Source organism: Sciurus vulgaris (genome assembly GCF_902686455.1).
Source record: "Sciurus vulgaris genome assembly, chromosome: 2".
Taxonomy (NCBI): Eukaryota; Metazoa; Chordata; class Mammalia; order Rodentia; family Sciuridae; genus Sciurus; species Sciurus vulgaris.
Window position 1 is genome coordinate 181075906 of NC_136462.1, and position 27731 is coordinate 181103636.

Here is a 27731-nt window from a genome sequence, read left to right on the forward strand (position 1 = left end):
TTGGGGTCCCCTGTCCCAAGGTATAATTGACACTACAAGCAGATCAGAGTCCCCATGCCAGCCCACTAGGGCTCTTGTAGTTGACAACCTTGCTCCTTTCCCCAAGTTCTTCAGTTACAACCTGTCAACTTTTATTCTTCCAGCTATCCCTTGGTCACTTCACAGCCAGCTTAGGGTCTTCAGCACTTCAAGAGCTGAATCCCTCCAACCCTTCTTGCTTACTCAACACCAGCTGGGGCCTAGGCTCAGTCCTGGGCAGTGCCCATGATCCTGCTGGTGGGGGAAGAGTCTGAGTGATAGGGCATTAGGCCTAAATTTCAAAAGGCCCTGCCCCTTACCTATATTTATGGAGGCTCCTATAGTTCTAGAACCCTCCAATCTCTCACCTGGCTGGTTGCAAGACTCATTGTAATTTTTTTGTACTTTCCTATAGATTCTGTAGCATTTGAGTGTGGCAATATTTTAATCATATATAGATTTCTAAGAACCAACACTACTCAGTCTCCTGCTAGTCTGACTCCTGAAGCATCAGACCTTGTCATACTGTATTGACTGTGTATGTGCCTTTCACCTTGAGCATGCTTCAGGATTTTTTTCTTAAACTACAGAACTTGAATACACGAGGGAACCAGAATTCACAAAGTCCTATGCAACCTTAGATAGGAGAGGGGGTTAGAGAGTCTGTCTTGACTGATGTTTTCAGAAACACTGGAGAAGTTTGTACCAGTTTGTAAGTATTAATGTTGGTATTACCAGCGCTTTGCCAAAACTAAGGATGTCTGAGGGACCTATTTCTAGAGTGAGTCCCAATTACATCAAAGGGTGACTTCCAGTTTTTCCCAATAAGTCTTGAGTTGGTCCCTTCAGATGGGTGTCAATTTTTAATCTTTGTCAGTCTAGCCCCAGCAGGGCACCATGTGTGTATGAGTGCAGTTTGGTGCTGTTTTGGAGTATGCCTGCCCCTCAACCCCTTGAGTGGAACCCTGTGATCAACCTGCTATGACCCATGATGTCTTAGGTGCAACAAGCACCCCACAAAGCTCTTGGATGCCTCCCCAGATCCATGCAGTTTTGTGTGAAGGGACTGAATGCAGACACACCATAACTAGCTTTTAATATCTTCCCTTTTACCCTGCCACCTAATTCCAGATGGAACCAACACATTGAGTACATCCCCGTTGGGTGTTTTTGTTGAGACTGGCTGAAACAAGGAGACTTTGGTTGACTGTGTTGTGATGTGTCAACAGACTCAAGGACACAACCACCTCGACCTGGTCATGTGGCATGCCTGTGTATGTGTGTAACAGGATTCTGATTGTTAGACTGTAATGCTATTCATCTATGGGAGAAAAAAAATTAATATAAAGAAAAACAAATAAAAAATTTATTTAAAGCACATTATGCTTTCTCTGTGAGTTGAGCTGAAGTATGAGAAGCACTATGTAATCTCAAGCACAGTTGAGGCATAGGGTGTTATTAAACTGCTTTGGTTCTGTGTCAAACAGGAGAGGAAGAAGGTAGATAAGCTTGCTGGGAACAGAGCCATACACTTTAGGGTCTGACTCATAAAAAATATTTTTAGAGGATCCTTATAATAAAAGATACATATTAAGAGTTGAAACAGATGAGAATAAGAGCAAGACAGAGTAGAATCACCAACTCACTTTTTTGGTCTTAGGCACTGAATTATGGCAAGGGCAAGGAGCCACTGAAGGGGAAGGAATGAAGTCTAAATCTAGCCCTAAGAGAGAAAGCGAAAGGCTGAGGCCCACAATGAGACATGGCCAGGACCCAGGAACCCCAACCCCTGGAGTTCCCTGAAGGTTGAGGGCTGGGGCAGAAGCAGATAGCTTTAGAGACTATGCAAATTTTAAAGAACTGAGTCAGGAAAGGGAAAAATTTGGGTATGTTGATGAGAAGTCATTCTTAGGCCTGATACAGATTAGATATAGGCCAGCTCAAGAGTGGGATGTGGTAGACATCTCTGAAATATATAACATAAAATGACCCCTTTAACTTAGAAGTTGCCCATGTAACTAGAGAACTGGACTAACAATGGAAACCCTGCTTTCCCCATTGCACTTTTTGTAGTAGTAGATGGACACGATACCTTTGCTTTGTTTATTTTTGTGGTGCTGAGGATGAAACCAAGTGCTTCACATGTGCTAAGGCAAGGGCTCTACCACTGAGCCACAACCCCAGTCACTAGTGGGATAAATTCTTGATGCTGGTACAAATAATCTTGATGATCAGACCAGGCTTAGCTCCTCAATGGAGGATATGTAAACAGTTGTTTGAGGCACTCTATCACACGCATGAAGGAGAAGCAGATACATGATGTGGAGAAGAAGTGCCATTTGAATTGCTGACAGTTTCTTGTCTCTAGAAAATCTTGGGTGACCTTTGACCCTAAGTCAGTTGCTATTTACAACCACAAGAAATCTGACCAGTATATACCAAAGTATCTGGTATAGTGCTGAACTGGGCTGGTTTCTTCAAAGCCAATGAATTGAGTGAGCAAACATACGCATTTCCTCAACTTGCCAGGTGGGCATTTCATAAGGATGTTCTAATTCACAAAGAAGACTGTTCTACTCATTTATGGTTCAAAGAAAGCTTGCTCTCCCAATGATCCTTTGCCAATAACATACTTTTATGTTCTATGACAATGACATTTATTTAACACATTCAGTATTTCACATTGTAACAAACCCTTAGATTCTCTTTATTCACTGGTCCATTTCTACAACAAATACATCCAAAACACTATATAATAAAATTATTTACAACATTTCCAAATGACAAGATTGCTTTTGCCCCTGCTACGACTATTCACACACAGTACTTCCACAGCACAATACATCATTAGAAGACCTAAAAATGTTCACCCTGTACTCTAGGCTGCTTAGGAAATGTGAAAACTAATAACATTTATAATGGCATTAGCTCCTCTCAATACATGGCAACATTTTAAAAACCTTGAACTTCATCTTGCAACACCAAAAGGGCTCAACAACCCTGCTTTCCCCATTGCACTTTACAAAACAGGTTGCAGGGACTAGGAAAAGGGCCACATTATTAAAATGACTAACTGTACAGAAATAGATTTAAAAAAGTCACAGCTCAAAATTGCTCTTTGTAAAATTCACACACATTTACAAGTATCAAGTCACCATCCAGCTTGTTTTACTTGGATTTTCTTCGTTTCGATTGCACTGCACTGGTTATGTCTGTGGGGGGAAAAGAAGGACATGTTCAGCTGAGGCAGCTCTTCACCACTCTGCCTGTTAGGCAGTTCACAACAACCATGCTGATCAAAGTTCAGCTCCAAAGTGCAGTCTAGTGCACCAGGCTATGAATCAGTCAAAGAGGCATTCAGGGTAGAGAGAGTCATGGCTTTACCTGCTGACTTATGTGGAAAGAACATGTGGCCCTGCATAACAGGGCCTGGCAACTGGGGAAAAGTGAAACAGGTGGTGGGAGATGAAATACTCACCCTGCAGGGTGAGGAGAGAGCCCTTTTAACTGGGCAATTACCTCACAATTTCCTTAACCAGTTGCCACCACTCAATAAAGTATGGATAGACAGTGCTTTTGGTACAGTCAATAAGTGATACCACAGCAAGTGAATAAATTGTGCTAGAACACCAGACCTTGGATGCCTTTTGGAACCAAGCCATTGTTTTGCAGTAAGGGACTCTTCAGAACAAGCAACAGCCTTCTCTGAGCCTAGGTGAGCTTGAAGGGCACATGGAAGAGATGGAAACTGAGCAACATATATAGGTCAACAGTGAAATAAGAGGGAATGACTGTGTTTTAATTCCTGTAATTTCTCATATCAGTGCCTTAAATCAAAAAAATTTTTTTAGTTGCATATGGATGCAATACCCTTATTTTATTTATTTTTATGTGGTGCTGTGGATGGAACCCAGTGCCTCACATGTGCTAGGCAAGTGTTCTACCTCTGAGACACAACCCCAGCTCCCTTAAATCAATCTCATCCCAGATTTAAACCATGTTTCTCAAACTTATCCACACAAAGTTCTTCTATGGCAGAGTACAATGACTAGCTTGAAGCTCTCCAAATGTAAACATTTCTTTAAAATCTCATTAACTGAATTGACTAAAGAGTCATTTTTCAAGCTGCTCCTTAGTAGATATTTTAGTTTTAATATAAAATATTTTAAATAATTCTTATCAAAGAGAAAAAATACTTCTAACAGATAAATATTTTAAAAATATCAGATTTTTTTTTTTTTTTTTTTTTTTTGGGTATGTGTGTGTGGTACTGCAGATTGAACCCAGGGGCACTCTACTACTGATCCGTACCTCATACCTTTTTATTTTTTGAGACAGGGTCTCACCAAATGGTCCCGGCTGGCCTTGAACTTGTGATCCTCCTGTCTCAGCCTTCTGTGAAGCTAATGAATCAGATTTATCCATTTCTGGAAACTAGGCTAAATTTTCTGATGCTGCACATTAGGTTTGGCATTCCATAAGCAATTTTTCTCTTGTCTTTTGTATCATAATATTTTGAGAACCCAGACTCCCATACAAATGTAAACACATTTTTTTTCCTGCTGTTGGCTATGGTAATTGCTAAGAAATGAGGCCCACATAACTTTCCAAGAGGTGCCCCGTGCAATATTTTCATTCTTCTCTTGGTGAAAATTTTCAACATGTAAGCTGAGGGCCAGGTGGCACACACCTGTAATCCTAATGACTTCGTAGGCTGAGTCAGGAGAATGGCAAAAATATAAAAATGGCCAGTCTCAGCAACTTAGTGAGACACTGTCTCAAAATAAAAAACAAAAAGGGCTGGGGATGTAGCTCAGTGATTAATTACCCCTGGATTGGTTCCCCTGCCACAATTTTTTTCAATATGTATATTTTCTTACTTGGGAGGTCATGTGTCTTATTCCATATGGTATAATCAGCCTTATTTAATTATTAGTCTTTTACTAATCAAAGGACAATTAATCTGACAAGATATTGGTAATGTTGTGTTTTTGTTGTTGTTGTACTGGGGATTAAATCCAGGGCCTTGGAAAAGTCAGGCAAGTACTTTACCAATGAGCTACATTCCTATCCCTTTTTATTTTGAGACAGGGTCTGGCTAAATTGCTTTGAACTTGAGATCCTCCTTTCTGAAGCTCCTGAATCACTGGGATTACAGGCATGTGCCACAATACTTGGCTCAAGGCTGGTTTTTATATCATGCTACAAAAGTTTTAGGCAGAAATCATTCAGGGTTTTCTCTCATAAGATGTATTTATTATGCTCACTTGCATTCCTGCAGTAGCACATCTGCTTTAATCAAATCTGTATATCCCAAAAGTTTTTGTGTTTGTTTTTGTTTTCTAGATTGTTTCTTTTCAAGTCACCGGCTGTGGGAAGATTAGGGCAATCACCTACTGTGTTGTCAGAGGCACCTTAGGTGCTGCTGATATTTATAGATTGCTTTTAGTTTCCCTAGCATTAACATATTTTCCCTGTTTCAAACTTGTGCTTTGACTTCATGTTTTTAACTACTGATCCATTTCTTAAGTTGAAAATATAAACTATCATAAATAGAAGAGTAAATAAATGACAAAGGAAATTAGAAAAACCATTTCTCTATTCATGTGAATTGATGTCAGGAAGAACTACTCATTTGCATATTTGTGAACATACCTGATCAGGTATAATTTTAAAAGAAAGTTCACTGATTTGTGGGAGCCAATTTTTGTGTTTGTAATTAAAAGTGGGGAAGAAAATTCAACAACCAAAAACAAAACAACAGATCAGAGAGTGATCAACCAACCATGTGGACCTCCCTGGACTTGTTCAGAAATCATCCATCCTACCTGCTCAAGCCTGGCACTCTAGTAGGCCTTGGCCAGCAGGACAACATAAGCAAACTCTGCTCTCACAGCAAAAGCATGACCAATGTCACTGGTCTCCCCACAATGCAAAATTAAAAACTTTTTATTATAAGCTGTTCAAAATATTTCTTAGCCTTTTAGATTTTCAATAGAAACAGGATGAAGGCAGGTATGGTGGCTCACACCTGTAATCCCAGTGGCTCAAGGAGGCCCAGGCATAGACTGTTTATGATTTTGTGTGTGCACATATGACCAAAATCGTGTAAGTGCAAAAAGGACATCCCTTTTTCCCTTTCTGAACTTTAAAAAATCAGATTCTGCAGGCAGATACTTTGTATTTAAGATACCCAACATTATACATGTCTCCAACTTTGAGATGTATACATTTTAGAAAACAGCTTGATATTTTGTGATTAATTTCTGGGTATGGGTTAAAATACAATCACAGGAAGTTATGACTTGGTTCACATTTTCAGATACAACACAGCAGGCCAAATAATATGCATATTTTTCCTTTAATTTGAATTCAGGAGCTCTATCACTTAAAAAACCAAAAGAATTATGGTACTTATTTCTAATTTAAAAGGTAATTTTGGGACAGTGAAAGAATAACAGGCTCAGGGCTTGAGGCTGATGTGGAGATCTATACATGACTCTGACTCTTGGGCTAGCCAAAATTCTGCCATCCTCTAGAGAGACATTTACTCATACTCTTCCAAACCAGATCACAAAGTCTGGGAGAGTCATTATGGCTTCTTCTAGGCCAGTTGCTAAGCCTCAAAGCTTAAGCACTCCAAAATAACTATGACATCTGGAATCATAACCAGTTTAATAAGTACATAGGCCTATTTCCTACCTCAACCCCTCAACCCCTCAACCAGCGGAAAAGCTGGAAAGATGGTTCTAGCTTTCCAGCTCTTCTTGGCTGGCAGTTCTTGGCAGAGTGGCTCTAATTTATGCGTCTCTTCTTAACTGTCTCAGCTGCTCCTGAGATTAATTTTCTGGTGCACTATAAATTATTTCATTAGTAACTTGAGGCTCTGGGCTCAGGTCAAGTTTCCAAAAATCTAGTGTGTGACATCATTATTTTTTTATTTTTTTTTTGCGGTACTGGGGAATCGAACTCAGGGCCTTGTGCTTGCGAGGCAAGCACTCTACCAGCTGAGCTATCTCTCCAGCCCACATCTTTATTTTTAATTTTTTTTTTTTTTTTTTTTTTTTTTGGGTACCAGGGCTTGAGCCTAAGATTGCTTAGTCACATTCTTGGCCTTTTTTTTTTTTTTTTTTTTTGGCGGTGCTGGGGATTGAACCCAGGGCCTTGTGCATGCAAGGCAAGCACTCTACCAACTGAGCTATCTCCCCAGCCCCCTCACCCCTTTTTATTTCTTATTTTGAGACAGGGTCTCACTAAATTGCTTAGTTAGAGCCTTGCTAAGTTGCTGAGGCTGGCTTTGAACTTGCAATCCTCCTGCCTCAGTCTCCCAAGCTGCTGGGATTATAGATATGCACCACCATGCCTGGCTGCATCTTTAAAAGTTAATTAAATGTAGACCATACTCAATAGCTTAGAAGATGTTATCTTTTGAGAAACTGAAGGGCTGTAAGGGCATGCAGAACTGAGGGGAGGTGGATTTTCCTAAGGAACTCCATTCACCTTTCCTTTCACATTTAAAGTTCAATACTTCAATATGTTGCAAGGCATGATCCTTCCAAACAGGTTTCTGATTAGGAAATGATTCCCAGGAAGGAGAAAGAAAGCTGTTGGCTTCATTTCTGTACCTAAAGTGAGGATATTAAGAGGACCCTGCCTGTGGTGTACACAGTAATGACTAGAAAGGAAAGAAGGTCCTGAAACTTCTCCCTTCACTCTCCAGCAGGCCAAAGCAAGGTGGTATTACTTTCAACATCTTTGTTTTACTTATATATGATCTGTAGACCTGTGGCTTACTCCCAGGGGCACTCTTGAGGCATCACAACATTCCTGCCCAGAAACATGACCTGTCAACAACAGCTGAGTCCTCAGGTTAGTTTCTGGTGTCTAGTGCTGGTGTACCAGGATCTATAAGCACCAAATGGTACCTGACTGTTTCTCAGAAGTCCTGCTGATAGCAGGTACTTGGCCTCTTCTCCAAACTAATCAAGCTTAACACATTTCCTGAGAACATGAAGTAGCAAACCCTCTCCCAGATCTGGGCCTTTGCACCTGCTGGATCTTTTGCCGAGAATACTCCACTCACAGCTGGAGTATTCTCCACTCACAGAATAAACCCTCACAGCTGATTAATGCATTTTCAATCTTTGGGTCTCAGCTACACATCCTTTTCTCCAAAAAGTCTTCTCCAACGTTGCAGAGAAGCAAGGATCCCACCTATGTGCTCTTATAGTATCATATGATTTTGCCATTGTAGCACCTACCATTTAACACCCTATATTAGAATTTATCTTTCAATGTGGTGAAAGATGAAAACTGTCTTTTCACTGTTATATCCCTGGGGTCTGGAAAATAGTAAGTTCTTTATATATATTTGATAGGTGGTTATTCATTTAATAATTACTGACTGATGCTTTTCTGATTAGGCACCAGGCATAATAGTGGTGAGCAAACAGTGGTGATCATGAGCAGGCAAGATCTCCTGCCCTAATAGAGCATACATATTAACTACATATTATACAAATAGGTATAAAGTTATAGCCATGTTGTTAGGACAGAGAAGAACCTGGTGCTATGATCCCTCACAAGAGTAACAACTGAGCTAAGTGGGAAGAGTGGGATATTAAGGAGGAAAAGACAGGTAGGGAGAGCACTTCTTGCAATAGCTGTAACATATGAACAGGCCTTGTGATGAGAGGGATGAGGAAAGCATGCCCGAGTTGCTGAGGGAGATGAGATGACACTGAGGGAGTATGACAGGGGTTAGACTGCCCAGGACCTTTGTGAGTCATGTTGAAGTTTTTAGACTTTAATCCTAATTATAATGACAAATCACTGAAGGGTTTTATGATAGTGGGTAGTGGTGGAGTTGGAAAAAAGCATCTGGGTTTGGGTCACTTGATATAAAATCAACAGCTTTTTGGATTGAATCTGATATGAGGGTGAGACAGAGAGGACTTTCAGGGAAGTCTTGCTTAATGGATACACACTGGTGGCGTTCACTGAGATGGGGAATAGTGGTAGAGGACCTGACATCAGAGGTGAAAATCACAAGTGTCTAAGATCTCTACGAGTCTGAACTAGAAATACATTTTTTTCTTTTTTGTGATACTGGGAACTGAATCCAGGGGTGCTCTACCAGTGAGCTACATCCCCAGTCATTTTTATTTTTATTTTGAGATAGTATCTTACTAAGTTGCCAAGGCTGGCCTTGAACTTGAGATCCTTCTGCCTCAGCCTCCTGAGTTGCTGGGATTGCAGGTGTATACAACCATGCCCAGCTAGCAACATAAATTTCAGAGTCATCTATAAGAGGTCGTAACTAAAGGAGGAAGGCATGAAGATCAATTGAGGGAAAATATTCATTGAAGAGGAAAGAGAAAAGGAGACTTAGGTTCAAAGTTTGAGGTAAGTCAGCATCTACTAGCTGGATATGGAAAATGATTAAGGAGCGGCCAAAGAAGGCACAGAAATGATTGAGAGTTCAGGGTCACAGAAGCCAAGAGAAGAGTTAATTCAAAAAGAAGACAGTAGTCAACAGAGAAGAGAATGTTAGTGTAAGGTTCTTGACTTCACAAAAGACAGGATCAAAGGCACAGGTGGAGGAACTGGCCTTGGTCAGCTACTCTATCATGGTAGGAACAAAGAAGGCTAGTAAATTAATGTCTTAGTAGTGGGAAGTTGAGAGTTCCATTTTTTCAGTGAAGTAATTAGTAAGTAGGAAAGAGAGCTGATCACAGAATTGTAGAAAGATAGCATAAGACCTATCTTAAGCGGGTGACCATGACTTTAAAGTGAAGTCAATCTACCCTGTTATGTTGTTTTTCTAGCAGTGTTTGTTGCTCTTACATACACAAACAGAACTAACATTTAGTTAAATGAACTAATAAACAAAGAAAGGATCAAACAAGTAGTAGAAATCAAAATAACCTGACAAATTTACAGGATAAGAATGAAGAGGAGGGCTAGGGAGATAGCTCAGCTGGTAGAGTGCTTGCCTTGCAGGCACAAGGCCCTGAGTTCAATCCCCGGTACCACAAAAAAAAAAAAAAAAAAAAAAAAAGAATGAAGAGGAAGGACAAAGTCCTTCCTGCTGCTGTGATGGAGAGACCCTATTCCTCTATTTGACCCACGCATAGCATCATATTCCACTGCAAACCTTTAGTAGAGCTGGAGGCTGAAGCAGGTCGGGAGGATCGCTTACGATGTCCATTTTCCACACTTTCAGAAGCCACAGTTGGCTCTTCAGTTCGGGAGTTTCTTCGGCTTGGGGTTTTGGACTTTTCAACGATCTCTTTTGGCTCACTGCTGACAAAGGGAAGTACAAAGTTTCCAAGGAGGTAAAGGAATCAAGCTACACAAAAAAGTGCCTCTTTAGAGTTTCATTCATAAGGTAGATTAAGAACAACATAGTTATTCTGGAGAGAAAATATTCTGTCCCAGGCACAATAAGCATGAACTTCAATACTACTGAGAATTTACAAGTAAGTCTAGCTTTCTACCTTAGTAAAAATAAATACTAAAGCACATGCTGGTGAAATTGTTGAAAAATAGGTAATAGACTTAAGAATTTAGAACACACCTCCCCCAAAACTTCTTTACCCCTCTTCCTAAAGTAATAGTACTTCCCTCCAAAATTTAAGATTTTGGATTTTGTAATTTTTTGGAGGGAGGGATACTGGGGATTGAACCCAGGGGTACTTAACCACTGAGCCACATCCCCAGTCCTTTTTAATATTTCATTTAGAGACAAGGTCTCACTGAGTTGCTTAGGACCTCACTAAATTGCTGAGGCTGGCTTTGAACTCGCCATCCTCTTGCCTCAGCCTCCCAAACTGCTGGGATTACAGGTGTGCATCACTGTGCCTGGCTGGATTTTATAATTTTTTTGTCATGAAAAATAATATATAATAATGTGTTTGAAAATTGTTACTAATTCAAATAGCATCTAAAATCTAGGACATTACAAACTTATATTGGCATTTACTACGAGCCTGTTACAGTCAGATAATGGTACAAGTCACATCATGGAAATGTATTCACAATACATTGCTACCTAGGTACTATTGATTTGCCCCAATCTCAAGTCTCATTTTTTTAGTATGTGAAGATCTAAAATTTTATTATTGAGGATAGAGTAAAAAAGATATTCTCAAACACTCCTGATGGAGTATAAATTGTATAACTCAAGGGTTCTCAAAAGGAGTAATTTTGCCTCTCGGGACATTTTAAAATGTCGAGACATTTTTTCTTTCTTTCTGGAACTGAATATTCAACCCAGGGCTTTATGCATGGTAGGTGAGCACTCTACCACTGAGCTACATACCCAGACCTCTGGAGACATTTCTGATTGTCATGACTTGGGAGAGGTGCTACTAACATCTTTTGCATGGGAGCCAGGGACACTGCTATAAACATGCAATGCATAAGACTGTCTCCTACGACAAAGAATTATCTGGTCCAAAATGTCAATAATGTTGAGGCTGAGAAAAATGGACACAATTGTTCATCTCAGCAATTACATTTCTTTTTTTTTAAATATTTTTTCGGGCTGGGATGTAGCTCAGTGGCAGAGTGTCTGCCTTGCATTTGCAAATAAAGCCCTGTGTTCAACCCCCAGTTTCAAAAAACAAAAGACAAAAAAAATATTTTTTAGTTGTAGATGGACACAATACCTTTATTTTGTTATTTATTTTTATGTGGTGCTGAGGATCAAACCCAGTGCCTCATACATGCTAGGCAAGCGCTCTACCATTGAGCCATAACTCCAGCCCCAGCAAATACATTTCTATGTGCCTTAGGAAAAAAATCTTTTTACAGAACTCTAATTACACATAAAGATGTCAAAATGCTTTATTTGTACTAGTGAAAACAGGTATTGTTATGCCTAACAATAATAGATTAACTAAATTATGGCACACCCATATGCAATCATGAAAAATCTTATTGCGTAAGATGATTTTATGATAAACTGTTCATGATACATTATTTGTGTCTGTGTGTGTTCATCTTGGGGACTGAACCAGTGATGCTCTTCCACTGAGCTACATTCTTTTTAATTTTTATTTTGATACAGGGTCTCATGATACATTATTATGTGGGGGAAAAAAGTTACCAACATTATGAATAATAAAATTCTATTTCCATTATAATGTATATTGAGTATATAGGTTTCCACATGGAAATGAATTGGCAAGAAATATATACACATGTATATATATACATGTGTATATATATGTGCCAATTCATGGAAATGAATTGGCAAGAAATATATACACATATATTTGGCATAATATATCTATACACATGTTCTGTGAAGGGGACTAGAAAATGAAGAACTAAGATACATACAGTGAATATTACTGAATTACAGGAACACTGGTTTAGTAATGAGTTATTTTCTTTGTAATTCTATGACCTGAATTTGAAACTTTCTTTAATAAACTTTTTACTATTTCATGGTTCAAAAAATGTGTATTAAAATCAGAAAACAAAAGAGAAGCTGATTAAATATTCTTGGAACTGAAAAGGCCTAGAACTGGACAAAAAATAATGCAATACAACAAAAGTAGTCAAAGACTACCTCTTCTGGGAAATCTTTTATGCTTCGCTCCCCAGGTAGAGTTGTCTCTTCTGCCTTTTGGGTTCACGGTCTGCATCTGGCATTCTTTAGCACCCATCAGACTATATAGCACATTATTTTAATGTCTTGTGTTACAGCCAGATTTTGGGCACAAATTGTGATCTGATTATCAGTTATCCCTTCCCCTTCACTATTCACTCCTACCAGAGACCCTTCATAGTAGCACAATGGCTGGGAACTGAGTTACATTATTAACTACCCTGCCATCCCACACCAAAACACAAGCTGCAGAAAGTCAAAGAGGCTAGGCTGGAGCTGGGGTGGAATTACAAGTCAAGGGGATTAACACCTCCTTTTAGAGGTTGTAAGTATGGCTTTCTGGGTGGGATCCCAGAAGACGGTCAAAGATTCTGAGGAAGGAAGATTCTTTTGGCAAAACAAAAGCCATAGTAATACTCTCCTTATGTTTATATGGTTAATGCTCAGGCAGCTCTGGAAACAAAAAACCAAAAGGTATTTTTGGTATGATAAGTTTCTTTCTCTAGATAAATAGTTGGTATATGTTTGAGAAATGCAAATAATTAAAATATTATTGGCTCAATTCAAATAAAACTAGACAGGCAGAGTGGTAAAGTAGGAATTGCAATGAATTTGGAATCAGATGACCAGGGGTCAAGTTGGAATTATGCATTTATCAGTTATGATATTAAATGCTCCAGACTCTAGATCTGTAAATCCCCCCCGCGCCCCCCCCCCTTTTTTTTTCCTGCTATAATACAGAGGTTTAAAGATGAGGGCTCTGGAGTTAGAAGGTCTGGGTTTGAATCTCAGTTTCATCATTTACTAAATCTGTGACCTTGGACAATTCAGTTAACCTCTCTGAGCTTAGATTACTCTTCCATAAGATAGGATTTATTTTTCCTAACAGACACTGTAAAAATCAAGTGAGATAATACATTCAGAGAACCTGTAGCTCAGAATATGATAAGAAATAGAATTCAAATAAACGTTGGCTATTATTAACTCCTTATGTGACTGACTGACACGAAGATTAAATGAGAAAATGACTGTGAAAGAATTTTATATACTAAGTTGCTGGACAAATAGGAGAAATACTTTAAAATGTTATCTAGTTCTTTTTACTTTTTTTTTTGGCAGTGTTGGGGATTGAACCCAGGGTTATCTAGTTCTTTCCTATATGAAAAGGGATGATTAGCCAGATATGGTGGGGCACACCTATAATCCCAGTTACTTGGGAGGCTGAGGTTAGGAGGAATATAAGTTTGAGGCCAGTAACATAGTAAGATGTATCAAAATGAAAAAATAAAAAGGGCTGGGGATATAGTTCAGTGGTAGAATGCTTTTCCTTATTTTAATTTTTTTTAAGTTGTTAAAGGACCTTCATTTTATTTTTTCATTTATGTACCGTGCTGAGAATTGAACCAAGTGCCTTACACATGCTAGGCAAGCGCTCTGTCACTGAGTTATGACCCTAGTCCAGGTAGAGTGCTTTTCCAATGTGCATGAGGCCCTGGGTTCAATCCCCAGGACCATACTCTTACACACAAAAAAAAAATGATGACTTTTGGAAGGTATTTCTCTCCATGGGTCTAATGAATTTGAAGTCACAGATGTGCTTCATTTTGTTAGATTACATGGGATTGCATAGTTAATGGAACAAATCATGGGTTTTGGGGCCAGACCCTGCCTGTCTTTCTCTCTCTTTTACCTTGAGGATCTAACAGATATATTTTAGATGGTAGTTGCAAGAATTCTTAGTGACCCTAAGACAACAGCTCCCATCCATTGAAAAACTTACTATTTATTTTCCATGTTGAATGCTAAACAGTTTTCAGAACAATAATGAAAGGTAGAAACTCTCCCATCCGGTTTTATTAAGAGAAATGTTACCTTGAGGGGTTAGGACTCATGGCAGCCCTCTACATGAGCAGTAAAAACAAGAGGGCAGGAAAAGGACAAAGTGAGAAGAGGTTTAAAGCCTGAGAATGCGACACCCTTTAAAGAGGCTTATGCTTTGGTCATGCTAAGTCTGCAGAAATGATCATCTTACCTTTGTCCAGAGACTATGGCAGCATTTGCCTCGAGTTCTGTCAAAAATACAAAGGGCAGACGTGAGATGTGGAAGATGCTGGTCTGTTGATAGGGAGAAGCTAGGTGTTTATGACAATTCTGGATGTCCTATTTAAGCTAACAGGCCTCTGTGCCCAGGGTTTCACCCTATATGGTATGGAGGCAAAAGTTGGCATCAACCCAATTTGGTTTGTTGGGAATATAAGACACTTACTTGGTCTATTTTTATTTCAACTTCACACTGTGAAATAATCCTGTTTGGATCAACAGAACTAAAGTTCACAGTGCCTGGTTCATATTTCATCCAGCTACAACTTAGTAAAATAAGCCTCTTCCTTTCTTGTAGAAAAAACTATTTTCATACTTAAAATATCACCACCCTCATGCACTTAAAAAAAAAAAGACACCAATCTTCAACTATGTCTTGAACATCTATTAAGGATGCATTTTTCCCCAAACAACTTCTTCATTGAGTTGTAGAGGGCAGAGTGCCTTGCTTTGAGATACTGCCCAGACTCCATCATATCCCTCTTTTTTTACCTTCCAGCAATGCCCTCCAAGAAAAGACAATCTCAATAATTTGTCCAGCAGAGCTTTATGGCAATGAGCACCCTCTGAGTTTACCAGACACCTCCTTCTCAACACCAGAAGAAAACGTGCTTCTGTGAGTATATGTGAGTGTATGTGAGTTTAGGTAGCTCCATCTTCTACAAAAGCCCTTCCCTGATGGTAACAGATGGCAGTGATCTGTATTGCCTCTGGCCTCCCATGGTCCTGCACCTGTTTCCCCATTTAGAAAATTTAGTATCTCATACTTGGTGTACATGTCTAAGCTGCTCTAACAGGTACATGGTAACCTCCATGAAGGCTGGTTTGAAGTCAATTGCAAAAAAACAAAGGATGAATGTTCACTCTAATGTGGATGCTAACACACAATAACAGGGGGCGGGGGCGGTAGAAATTCATTGGATTAGACAAAGGGGAATGATGGGAAAAGGAAAGGGACAGGAAAGGAAAAGAGCAGAATGAAGCAGATGTAACTTTCCTATGTTCATATATGAATACATGACCAGTGTAACTCCCATGTACAACCACAAAAATGGGAAGTTATACTCCATGTATTTACAATATGTTAAAATATTCTACTCTCATGTGTAACTGAAAAGAACAATAAAAATAAATGAATAAATACAGTGCCTGGACTGAAATTTTTAAAAAATTTTTAAATTTTATTTGTTCTCATTAGTTGTACATGACAGTAGAATGCATTCATACATTCTGATATAACATACATAAATAAGAGTATAATCTCTCAATTTTCTGATTATACATATTGTAGGATCACATCAGTCATGCTGTCATACATGCACATGAAATAATAATGTCTGTTTCACTCTACTATCATTCCTTCCCCCATACCCCTTCCCTTCCCTTCACTCCCCTCTACCTAATATAAAGTAACTCTATTCTATTGGATTGAAATTTTGACCTCACTGTTTATTAGCCATGTAAACTTGGGCAAAACACTTGACCTCTCTCAATTCTTAACACTGCATCTGAAAAACGGGGATAACTACTTTACCCACTTAAACATTAAGAAGATTAAGTGAGACAATGCATATAAAAATCTTTGTATAGGGCTGGGGTTGTAGCTCAATGGTAAGGGTGCTTGCCCAGCATGCATGAGGTGCTGGGTTTGATCCTAAGCACCACATACAAACAATTAAAATGAAGGTACAGTGTCCATAAAAAAAAAAATCTTAGTATAGCACCTGGCACTTAGTAACGACTCAGTATTAATTAGCGGTTCTTATTGCTATAATGATCATGTTCGTGCAGCTTTTCACATGAGGAGACTGGACTATTCATGCAAGATGCTGGCATCCCTGCTTCTCGTTTGCTGCTTAGCTCCCTGTATCTAACTCTCAAATCATGGAACCCCTTCCACAAAAAACAGAGACCAACTCCCAGTCTCTGTCATCTTTCTGGTTCAGGTGAAGCATACAAAGTCCAGGTAATGTGTACTCAATAATGAAAGAGGCTTAAGAGGTGCTAACCTTGATTAGTCTGCTCCTTTGAAACAAGATGAAATGTGACTGAGAATTTTAACACTATCACTATCACTTTTATCACTGATATAAGTGGAGGGCTCTGAGTGAATTTTAAGGAAATTTATATTCTGTTCTTGGTATTGGGAATTAAACTCAAAGGTTCTTTCTTGTCTTTTTTTTTTACTTTTTAGATTCAAGGTATTTTATTAACAGCTACTACAAACAGTAAGATAGCTCAATTAGATCACCAAGTACAAAATCAACATACAATAATCAGTAGTCTACATATACTCAAACAATCTTTTGAAAGATTTAATGGAAGAAAAGATTTCATATGTAACAGTACAAAAATATATTAGTATGTTTGTCAATAAAAATGTGAGACCTACTAAAAATTAAAATTAAAATACCACTGAAGCCAAAAGAATAGCCTTTCTACAAATAGAAGGACCATATTATTGTGTAAATTAACTTGTAAATTTAACAAAATCTTACTGAAACAGTTTTAAGCTATATTACCTGATGCTAAATTTAGTGAAAAAAAATATAGAAGTGGGACCAGCACTAAAACACATTAAGGCTTTCTTAAAAGCCTAAATAATTTAAGAGGATCATATTGGTGTATTAGCAAAATAGAATGCCCAGATATAAGTTCACTCAGATACATATAGAAATTGAATGTATACAGAGGATGTCATCTTAAGTGACTGGGAAAAAGAAGTAGTCAATAAATGTTATAGGGATAAGTAAAGTAATATCCCTGCCTTACCTCATATATCATAATAAATTCCATAGGTACCAAAGAAATTTTTTAAATTCCAAAGGTTCTTTACCACTGAACTACATCCCCAGCTCTTTTAATTTTTTTATTTTGAGACAGGACCTCATTAAGTTGCTGAGGCTGGCCTCAAACTTGTGATCCTACTGTCTCAGCCTCCCAAGTTGCTGGGATTACAGGTGTTTGCCACCACACCTGGCTTAAGGAGTTTCATTTCAGACAAACTTTAAAATGGAACAGAGTTTTTCAGTCACTTATTCTGAGAAAAAGGAAAAATGATAACGGTAAAGCTCATTTTCTGGAGTAGAGGTGGGACAGAAAATGGAATTCCCTTTCCCTTTGTTTTAAAAAAAAATGCTGTAGTCATAGATGGACAGCATGACTATTTTGTTTATTTTTATGTGGTGCCAAGGATCAAACCCAGTGCCTCATGCGTGCTGGCAAGTGCTCAGCCACTGAGCTACAGCCCCAGCCCTAGCCCCCCTTTCCTTTTTAATTGCTCTTATTCTTACCAAAAATAAAAAAATAAAAAATAAAAAAACAAAATTTTGCCATTTAACCCCTTTTCTGAGTGATTTATTCCATTTCTACTCTTCTCAAATGTTCAGCACAATGCCAATTATCATGTAGGCAGTTGGCAGCACAGAAATGAATCTGAATGACTGAAATGTTTTTTACTTCTACATTTTTTCCCAGAGGCCTGATTCTTTCTAGGTTATGCAGGAGAAAGTCTTATCCATCACATGGGTTGTAGCACCCTGAAGCAAATTTTAAAATAACCACTAGTTCCACTTTATTTTTATGGGCTTCAACTCAGAATTGAACATGGTTATACTGGCTTTTTCTTACTAATTTTGTCAAGTGTATACTTTCCATGATATTCTAATCTCTTTGTGGGAACAGGTCACACATTTTCCCCTCCCTCTATCCTTTAGCGATCTACAGTGACAAAGAGTCAGGCGAGACTAAACTGTACCATCTACAATACTCATCTGCTTTGGCCTTCTAACCTATGAATGCAGAACAAGTGCTTCTATTGTCAATCAAGATCCTCATGTGTTCAAAGCAAACCCAGCATTCCACAGCAGTCATCTGTCAGATTATCATGGACTCTACATTTCAGAAACACCATCCCTAGTGCTATTTACAATATCTTGGTAATGGGGACAACTTAAGCCATGCAGAGATGACTGAAATGACTGCTTCCCCCGAGGAATGGCTACCTCACTGCAGTAGCGATTCTCTGAACAAGACTCCACTGATGTCACGATAATGCAATCATTATTTTGGTTCATTATTTGGTGCCACCCCAGTAAACCACTATATGCCAGCTAGTCAGCTGTCAGCTATGGGTGCCAGGGTCAGGGAACAGGGCAAATTCTGCACTGGAAAAACCACTCATGGTTGGGTGGCAGATTGACAGTGAGCACAGAGATGCCCTCCTTGAGGTTGATATTACAAATGTGTAAGAGCTAGCTGGTTGGGAAAAATAACCTCAAAATACACTGTACAAGCTCTGCCACTCAACGGAAGTCTGCCTGGAAGCAAACAGGTAAGACATAGCCAGTCACTTACTGGTATAAGAACATGTGACATTGAGGACAAAAGTAGTTCTTTCATTTGTGACTTGTTTTATTCCAGGAAGTTTTTCCTACATGTGTCTTACCTGATCTGGCAACAGGCCCCTGCAGTGTTGTGGCTGGAGTATCCTTTGGAACTAAATTCTGTGAAGGGGCTAGGGCAAGAAAAAAAAAAATTACAGGTCTTTCACTTTCTTTTCTAAATAAAACAGAAAGCGTTAACTAAATCAAGGACTTAACTGCTGAAACACCTTACTCTTAGAAGGAGTACTTGACACTGACCTTGAAATTACAAGTTAAGATTTATTTAACAAATCAACTACTATAGTACTAACAAAGAGTACTATTTAGGAATATTTGTTTTTCCTTTTTATGTATATAATATAAAGATCAGGGAAGAAGATGGCCATGAGAACATTAGCACTCACATTTTTTTTTTCTTCTTGGTACTGAGGATTGAACCCAGGGGCACTCATCACTGAGCCATATCCCTACCCCTTTTTATTTTATATTTTGAGACAAGGTCTCGCTAAGTTGCTGAGGCTAGATTTGAACTCAAGTTCCTCCTGCCTCAGCCTCCTAGGTGGCTGGGGTTATAGGCTTGCGCCATTGTGCCTGACACATTTTTTCCTTCTTGAGAATCAGTTTCTGACTACTACTTTAAAAACCCCAAAGCATGCCTCACTAGAAAACTCAAGTCATATTTAGATTATACCATTCAAGTTAGTTTTTAAAAATTCTTGCCTTACACCTCCTAAGACTATATACTCCTTGAGAACTAAACTATCACATAATTTTGTATAGCACCTAACAAGAGTGATGGGCATAAAGTAGGTATGTGATCCATACATGATGAATAAATCAATCTGATATTATTTACTTGTATAATAAATAGTTACAAAGAACTTTCTGGGGCCAAGGTACTGCACCACGAATCTTAGATACCAAATTACATTCCTGCATGTAAGGAACCCTGTCTAGCATTAATGATAAATACATGTGAAACACTGGAGTGCACTGTGATGTCACATGAAGAAGATACATAGAGTGCTATGGGAGTCCAAAGTAAAGGAGTTCAATTCTAGGTTGAGAATTCTGAAGGCACTTACAGGGAGGAATGTCAGAATTAGCCTTTGAAGAACAGAAAAAATTTAGGCTTTTGAAGAATGGAATGGAATCCATGATATGTACTCTAAAACAGAAATTTTCTGGATAATACAGTGAAGATTAAAGAAACAGATATGCTAGTCATTCAAGGGTGTGTCCTCCCACCTTGACACTTCAATCTTAAGTAAACACTGCAACAGTAGGTTGCAAAATTTTGTAGATTTCTTCTCCTGCTTAATAAAGCAGTCAATAATACATTTGTGGTTAAGAATTTATTATTGATGCTTATCTGATAAAGCTTAAAAATATACCTTAACTTTTACTTTTAACTTCAGTATTGGTTTCTCATATTTTCAAGGTAAAAAGCACAGAAGTCCCTTGAAAATGAATAGAAACAACCACTATAAGCAAAGTGGGTGGCCATAACTAAAACTGAGAACTTTTCCCAGTTGCGGGTTTATCTCCTCACAGTTTATTTCTCTAGTATTATATTTTTATATGACCCAAATAAAAATATTTTCTAATTTACTTCATCATTCTTTTAGTAACACAGGAAAAAGTTCCCTCAAAGAAGAAATAAAAATATTTAATAGAGAATATTTAAGTCATAGCAGGTTTCTTTTTAATTCTTAGGGTCACCTACATTAACAGAACTTGAACAAGAAACAAAAGAACACCCATCCTATGAAGTCTTTGTCTTCTACTGAGGCAGCAAATTCCTTGAAGACCTTTCTCCCTCCCTGTATCTTTTAACACTGAGGTAAAGAGGCAGAGAAAGGGAACTAAACCTTTCCAGAGCTCCATATGAGGTAGTGTCCTGGTCACTGGATGTTAAAACCTTTTATTGGATCTGTGTACAAATTCAGAGGTAGGAAATACAATCTCTATTTTATAGCTGAAGTACAAGGAACTTACCTGACTATTCCTGGTAACCAGTGGAACTAAAATTTGATCTCTGATTACACCCTGAAACTTGTGTTCTTTCTACCCCTGCTTATCACTCAGTGGGAGGCACTCAAAGCATTTTAGTTAGAAAAATAAGACAGGTACTATTAGCTGGCTTAGGATATTGCAGTGGCCCTCCCAGCTCTCAGGAATGAGATTGATTTGCCTCTGGGGAAATGGAGGTTCTGCACCATTCAAGCCTCAGAGGAAGAAGGGAAGGGGGCAAAGGTGGGAAACCAGGGACAGAAAGAAAAGGAGCTATAAGGTCACCTATGCTTTCATTATTAGCCCATCTTAACAGTGCATAGGAAATGTCCTGAACTAGAGAGTCATGAATGAAATCGAGCAATTTACAAAGGATTATATTAAAGGGAAACTGGAAATCATTTTTTTTATCTTTTACTGATCAATAATTACATTGGTTTTGGGTTTTTTTTTTTTTTTTTTTTAGGTACTAGGGATTGAATCCGGGGGTGTTTTACCACTGAGCTACATCCCTGGCCCCTTTTTTAAATTTTTTAAATTGACATGGGGTCTCACTAAGTTGTTTAGGCTGGCCCTGAACTTGCGTTCTTCCTTTCTCTGGGATTATAGGTGTGCAGCACCATGCCTGGCTCAACTATTATATTCTAAGTCCAATGTTAAGCATGTTCTATGAATTACCTTACTGAAATCTTACAACTATTATTGACCCCATAATTCAAAGGAGGAAACTTAAGTTTTCAGTGGTAAAGTAACTTGCCCTGGTCTATCTGCCTGGTAAATGCTGGTGCGGCTATCAACTCATCTATCTGACAATTTGAACTTTGACCCTTCCACATCTGTTATCATGGAGACTGATTTTCTCAAAGTTTCTTTCTCTGGGGGGAAAGGGAGTGTTCCCTGAGGTACGGTACTTAGGGAATGGGGCTACAGAACCTGCTCTGACAAGAAGTGTGAACAAGTCTTCCTCATGGTAAGGGGAACCTGCATAAGCTGCTATTTATGCTTAAGAGAGAGTGTCAGGATAGAGGCTCACAGTATAGACAGCACAAATACTATCCTTGGAGCTTCAATCTTCTCACTCATAGGATGGGGTAAGACTACCTAACATGGTTGACATGAAAATGATGTGATAATGTATGTAAAAACACTCCCTTATAAACTGAGAAACTTTAATATATATAAATGAAATGTGTTATCATTATTCAGGAGCTGAGAACCATGTCAATGAGTGTAAACATAACATCGGATTTAAAAGCATATTTTCTAGCATATTTTCAATAAATAAAATCATCACTATTGCCATTCAGCCCATTCTTTTTCTTCCAGGTAGAAAGGAATCATGCTTTTCCTTTTATGGGATAGGTCATCAAAAAAATCTGACATCAGGAGATGATGCCAAGGCCAAGTACATACCTATGCTGGGTAGAAGCTCTGGATGGGATCCCACCTTCTCCTCCACTAGGCCACCCACAAGTGGCTCCGATGCTATGCCACCATGATTGCTTTTAGTGGTTGGCGTCGTGGAGATGAGCTCAGAGGATACCAGAGTGGGTACTATTGAGCGCATACTGGTGGGGAGAGCACCGCCAGGTAAGCTGGGTCCTGCTGAGGCAGAGCTCGGGCCTACTGGACTAGAGGTCATTTTTAGCAGAGTAGGTGCTGGGGGTGTTGGGGTTTTACTGTCCAGTTCTGTGGATAACTGCTCTGTTCCCATAAGTCCAGGAGCTGTGGTCTCTAGCCCTTGGCCTTCAGTCTCTCCATCTGTACCATATTGCTCTTCCCCTTTTTCAAGAGAGCCTGTAACTTTCTTACATGCCTTGGTCAGCAAAATCTGGCCAATTTTGTCCACTTTTCCTTTCCCCTTACTAGATGAGACTGGGCTTCGTCGGTTGACAGAGGAGCCTGGACTGTTGGTCAGAAGGGGAGAAATCATTGTGGTTGACTGTGAAGAGGGCAGAGAGCTCTGATCTGCTGAGGTGCTCACCTGAGGACTAGCCTCATCTGAATTCAATTCTTTTGCTTGCTGGACAGGGGCATGAGGAGGAACAACTGGAGAAGATGTACAAGGAGGTGAAGGAAGCTGAACAGGAGTGGCTCGTGAGTTAAGGACCAAGGGGCGATTTGTCTGTATGTTAGAAGCAGGACTACTGGCAGGGGCATTAGGTGGTACAGGAGCTGAAGAAAATTTTATGTTCTGAGGTATGTGTAAAGGACCAACAACTGCAACAGAGGGAGGCATCAGGCCAGAGTTGGTTGTCAGTGGGGCTGCAGGAATTGTGCTTGGCTGTGATCCTTTCATAACCTGAATTATTGAGGACGAGTTGATAAAGACAGGCGTAATGAACTGAGGCCGGGCATTAGACTGAGCTGCTGACTGTCCCTCAGAAACCATAACCTTGCTACCCACGTTCGGCATTGTGACAACCGTTGACATCAAAGCAGACTGCAAGTGAGTTGGCAGGGCTGCTGATGTGTTAGCTGAAGTGGTTATGGGGTTGGAAGTGACAAAAACAGTTATTTGATTTGGGGGCAAGGGAGTGGAAATGGAGGAAGAACTGACAGGTCTTGATATTACTGGAGGGATGCTTGGTGCAACATTGGAACTGACCTCACTCAATTCTGGATGCACAAGGGTTGAACATGGCTCATTACTGTGAGGTAAGTTTAGGGAATTAGAGGGCTCTTTAGAAGACGGATCCTGCAGTGTGGGAATGACAGGTGCTTTTTTGAGGTCCTCCCCTGAAACTACTGGAGGTGTTACTTCCAGATCGGTAAGCCCAGGGGGTTTAATGGTCACGTTAGGAGCTCCAGAGTTGTCAAGAAGTTGACTTAATGATGTTGGTGCTTCCCTCATGGCAGGAGACACCAAAGTTTTATTATCTTCAACACTGGAAAGTTTGTTAGGATCCAAAGGCTGCCCGTCCTTTTTGGATTGATCTTCAGGGACAACCATTTTAACTTCTTGGGCAGGGACTGCTTTTAGCTCAACATTTACCTGCTCCTTCCTACCCTGGGAATTCTGGCAATCACCGTCCTGAGGCATATTCAAGCTCTCCTTGTTATCCTCAAGAACAGCCCCCACTGCAGCCATGGGCACGGTGGGATTCTGAGGATTCAGCCCACTGTTGTTAGGAAAGCTCCCAGGTATGGGGGGATTGGCCAGAGGAGTGGGACTGACCAACACATTTCTTGGTAACTCCACATTCTGTAACAGGGCTGCATTTGTTTGAGACGCCAGAGTAAGTTTAGGGGCTTTTGAATTTTGCCTCCCAGGACTTGGGGTAGTTTTCCTACTGGACCCAGGACTAGACCTGCGACTGCTGCTTGGACTAGCTCGTTTTGTTGCTCCAGAATTAGACTGCTTTCCAGAATTCACCACCACAGAATCTAATTTGTGAGTTTGTGGGGTTGCAAAATTGGAAGGATTATTCATGGTAAGATTTGAAGGTGCTTGCCCAATGGCCTTCAGAGTTGTTGGATTTAGGCCCTGTTGATCAAAGCCCCTATTTAAATTTGGCCTAGGAGGTAATGGAATATTGATCTGTGGAGGGAAGAGTCCTGCTATGGAGGCATTAAGTCTTTCTGGTGACAGACTGATTTCTGAAGGTTCTGTGCTGGGAGGGCGGTTGTTGGGTGTCTGAGGATAATAGGGTCTGGGGCTAGCTCTGTTTGGTGTTTTAGGCCTAGATGTCTGGGTTGGAGCAGCCACATTTGGAAAGTGGTGGCCATGGGAGCTGGGAAGGGAATTTACAGGGGGTTGCTGGGGAGTTGCACCTTGAGTTGCTGAAAGGGGTGATGGTCCAGGTTTGGGCCCTGTCATCATTAACTGGTTCTGGGAAACCACTAAATGTGAAGGCATGTTATTTGGGCCTCCTGACACCGATGGAACTTCACTGCCACTTGCTTCAGGAAGTGAGGACATCTCTCCCAGAGGTGAACTAGAAGGATTCTGTGGGTTCTCCTGGTATACCATTTTCCTCGAATTACTTCCCAAAGGAGTATTTACAGGCATTGGCATTCTTTGTTTATCAGGTGATGGTGGCACAGAGGCAGGTCCTTGCAAACTGACCATGACAGGTACATTGCCACTCTGCTGCATGGACATTCTCTGAGAGTCTGGGTTCAGAGGTCCCCTTGGGGGATGAACATTTTGGGAGACTGGAAGTCTAACAGATTTGGGATCTTGCTGCATCATGAGCATCATCATCATTTGTTGTTGTTGCTGCTGTTGCTGCTGCTGTTGCTGCTGCTGCTGCTGCTGCTGCTGCTGAGACTGCGGCTGATTAGGAGGTGGAGGCTGCTGCTGCTGCTGCTGCTGAGGCATTTGTGGCTGTGGCTGCTGCTGTGGTGGCTGTGGTGGGGGTGCCACATGCTGCATGAGTTGAGGAGGCATCTGCTGCAGTGGCCTCTGTTCAACTGGTTGAGTAGGATAACCTAAAACAAGTCCCCAAAATCAGGGAAGTTAGACTTTCAGCAAGAGAATTTTGCACCTTTAGAGTATAGTCAAGCAATACTCATCAAGGTGGCAGGCAGAATGTGCACAAACAGCTCAGGCATCCCTGCTTTTGGAGCAGGAGGCAGTCCCTCATTATTTAACATGAGCAACGAGGCACACTGCATAAGGAAGCAAAAAGCAATGCGTTAGAAACCTGGAACTCCTTAGTGTGCAGGGTCAGAATGAGGCATTAGTGTACTAAGACTGAGAGTGCTCTGTGCTACTTACAGCAGATGGCTGGGACTACATCAGCCAAACATGAAAGCAGAAAAGTACATCAACAGCAAGCAGCTGATCACCAACTTTTGGGTCTCATGTAGACAATCAGAATTTTGCTGTCTATGTGAATGATGTAAAGCATTTAGGATTCCCTTTTTCTGTTAGCAGAGAATTGCTTTTTTAAAAAAGCAATTTTGAAGTTGCTTTTTTGAAGTTGTAGATGGACAGAATGACTTTGTTTATTTTTATGTGGTGCTAAGGATTGAACCCAGTGCCTCACACATGCTAGGCAAGTGCTCTGCCACTGAGCTATAGCCCCAGCCCGAGAACTGCTTTTATTGTTGAATACACCAGCATTGAAGATGACCTTTTTATTCATTGAAGATGACCTTTTTATTCTTTCAACAGAGGTAAAATGTAAAATTCTAATATTCAGTTCCTTAAGAAAGAAGGATTTAAAATTACTCTAAACCATTGGCTCCATAAACTATGTTGCATCCTTTAGGCTCAATCCTCTGGGGAAAACTGGTTGAATTAAACTGCTCCTTGATGCACATCAGTATCAGCAAGAGCAACAGGGGAGATATACACTGAAAATAAAATGAGGGTACTGAAGTCTTTTGCATATTAATTTCCATTTACTTTCTTACATGTAAACCTGTATATGGAGAAATGTTTTCTATGAATCCAAAACTGGAGAAAAGCTCTCAGAAATAAAAATAATTTTGGAATAAGAACTCTGGGGAACAATGCCTTCCAGATTTGCAGAAGGCATTTCAAATGATCATGTCTTTTGTGAAGATTTTACCTGGCATTTTAGAATAAAAGCCTTACAAAATCAACAGAGAGACTAGAAAGATAAATTAAACCAAGAGTAAGGGGATTCAGTGGGGAAAAGTAGGCATATGGCTAGGCTACGGTTCCACAAACTGGATTATTCAATTGTTGCATGAAAAATACACGTGGAAGGTTTAAGAAGGTACAGAGTGAATGGCTAGCTCGGGCAGTTGGAAGAAATGCTGGCTCAAAATTTTCACAGAGCAAGTACCAATGCTGTGAGTCAGATTTTGTACTCAGGAGCTAATTAATTTCTTCTGGTCAGAGATTTCCATAGTACCAGTGGGTGCAATGTGCAGAATCCAGTTTTGAAGATTTTCTTAAAAATTCTTTTGGTTTTAGGCCCAAGTAACTTCTTGACCTTATAAAGCCCAAAGCATGAGATTTCAACAGATCAAACACAGTGGGATTTTATTTTTTGCATCTAGTCTGGGGTTCCCACATTAAGAAAATTGAAATTTCTTCAAAAGTCCATATCAGGGTTATACACAGATGCCTTTCATCTTTAAAATCAGCTTACCACACAGCACAGCAAATACCAAAGAGGGCAGCATAGAGTGGTCTCTTGAAGGTAACAGCCAAAGGCATGGCTGCTATAAAGGGTCCAGAAACTGGAGGCAGCAGTCCAAAGTGCACTACTGCTAGGAAGATGGATTGGGGTTGATGTAATAGAATAGAGGGGAAAAGTCATGACACACACAGTGCCCATACACAATCAAAAAACAAATTTATTAGTCAAGGAATGCAAGCTCATCTGTCTTTAGGGGCCAGGCAGGTGGTAAAGAAGAGAAGTAGGTTGATATAAAACAGCAGGAGTTCTGTGGACACTGCCAAACTGCAGAGGAGATGCCCTTCCTAACAGTATTTACATTTAGGTTTTTGCTTATTAAGACACAGCACGGCAATTCAAAACCATTATAGGCCAAATTCAGCCTATAGGCCCCCTTTGCAGAAAGGAGGCAATGATGTTTGGAAGACCCTTGAATTCATACAATGGTTCAGTGTGCCTGGGGGAAGAGGGTAATTTCAGGCTCATCAGCATCTT

At 39.9% G+C, this 27731-nt stretch overlaps 1 protein-coding gene across 9 annotated transcripts in view; it reads right to left on the reverse strand.

The window, feature by feature from the left end:
- Positions 1-434: 434 nt before the first annotated feature.
- NCOA6 (nuclear receptor coactivator 6) overlaps positions 435-27731 on the reverse strand; it is a 93944-nt gene continuing 66647 nt past the window's right edge. For 8 of the 9 annotated variants that reach the window (XM_079128100.1, XM_079128099.1, XM_079128094.1 and 5 more), the window contains 5 exons: positions 22549-25569; positions 19185-19253; positions 14670-14706; positions 10175-10323; positions 435-3230 (listed from right to left, as the gene is read on the reverse strand). In XM_079128100.1, the coding sequence (XP_078984226.1) occupies positions 3187-3230; positions 10175-10323; positions 14670-14706; positions 19185-19253; positions 22549-25569 (3320 nt within the window). In that variant the 3' untranslated portion in view covers positions 435-3186. The remainder of the gene's footprint in view (positions 3231-10174; positions 10324-14669; positions 14707-19184; positions 19254-22548; positions 25570-27731) is intronic. The other variant, XM_079128098.1, reaches the window with a different exon arrangement.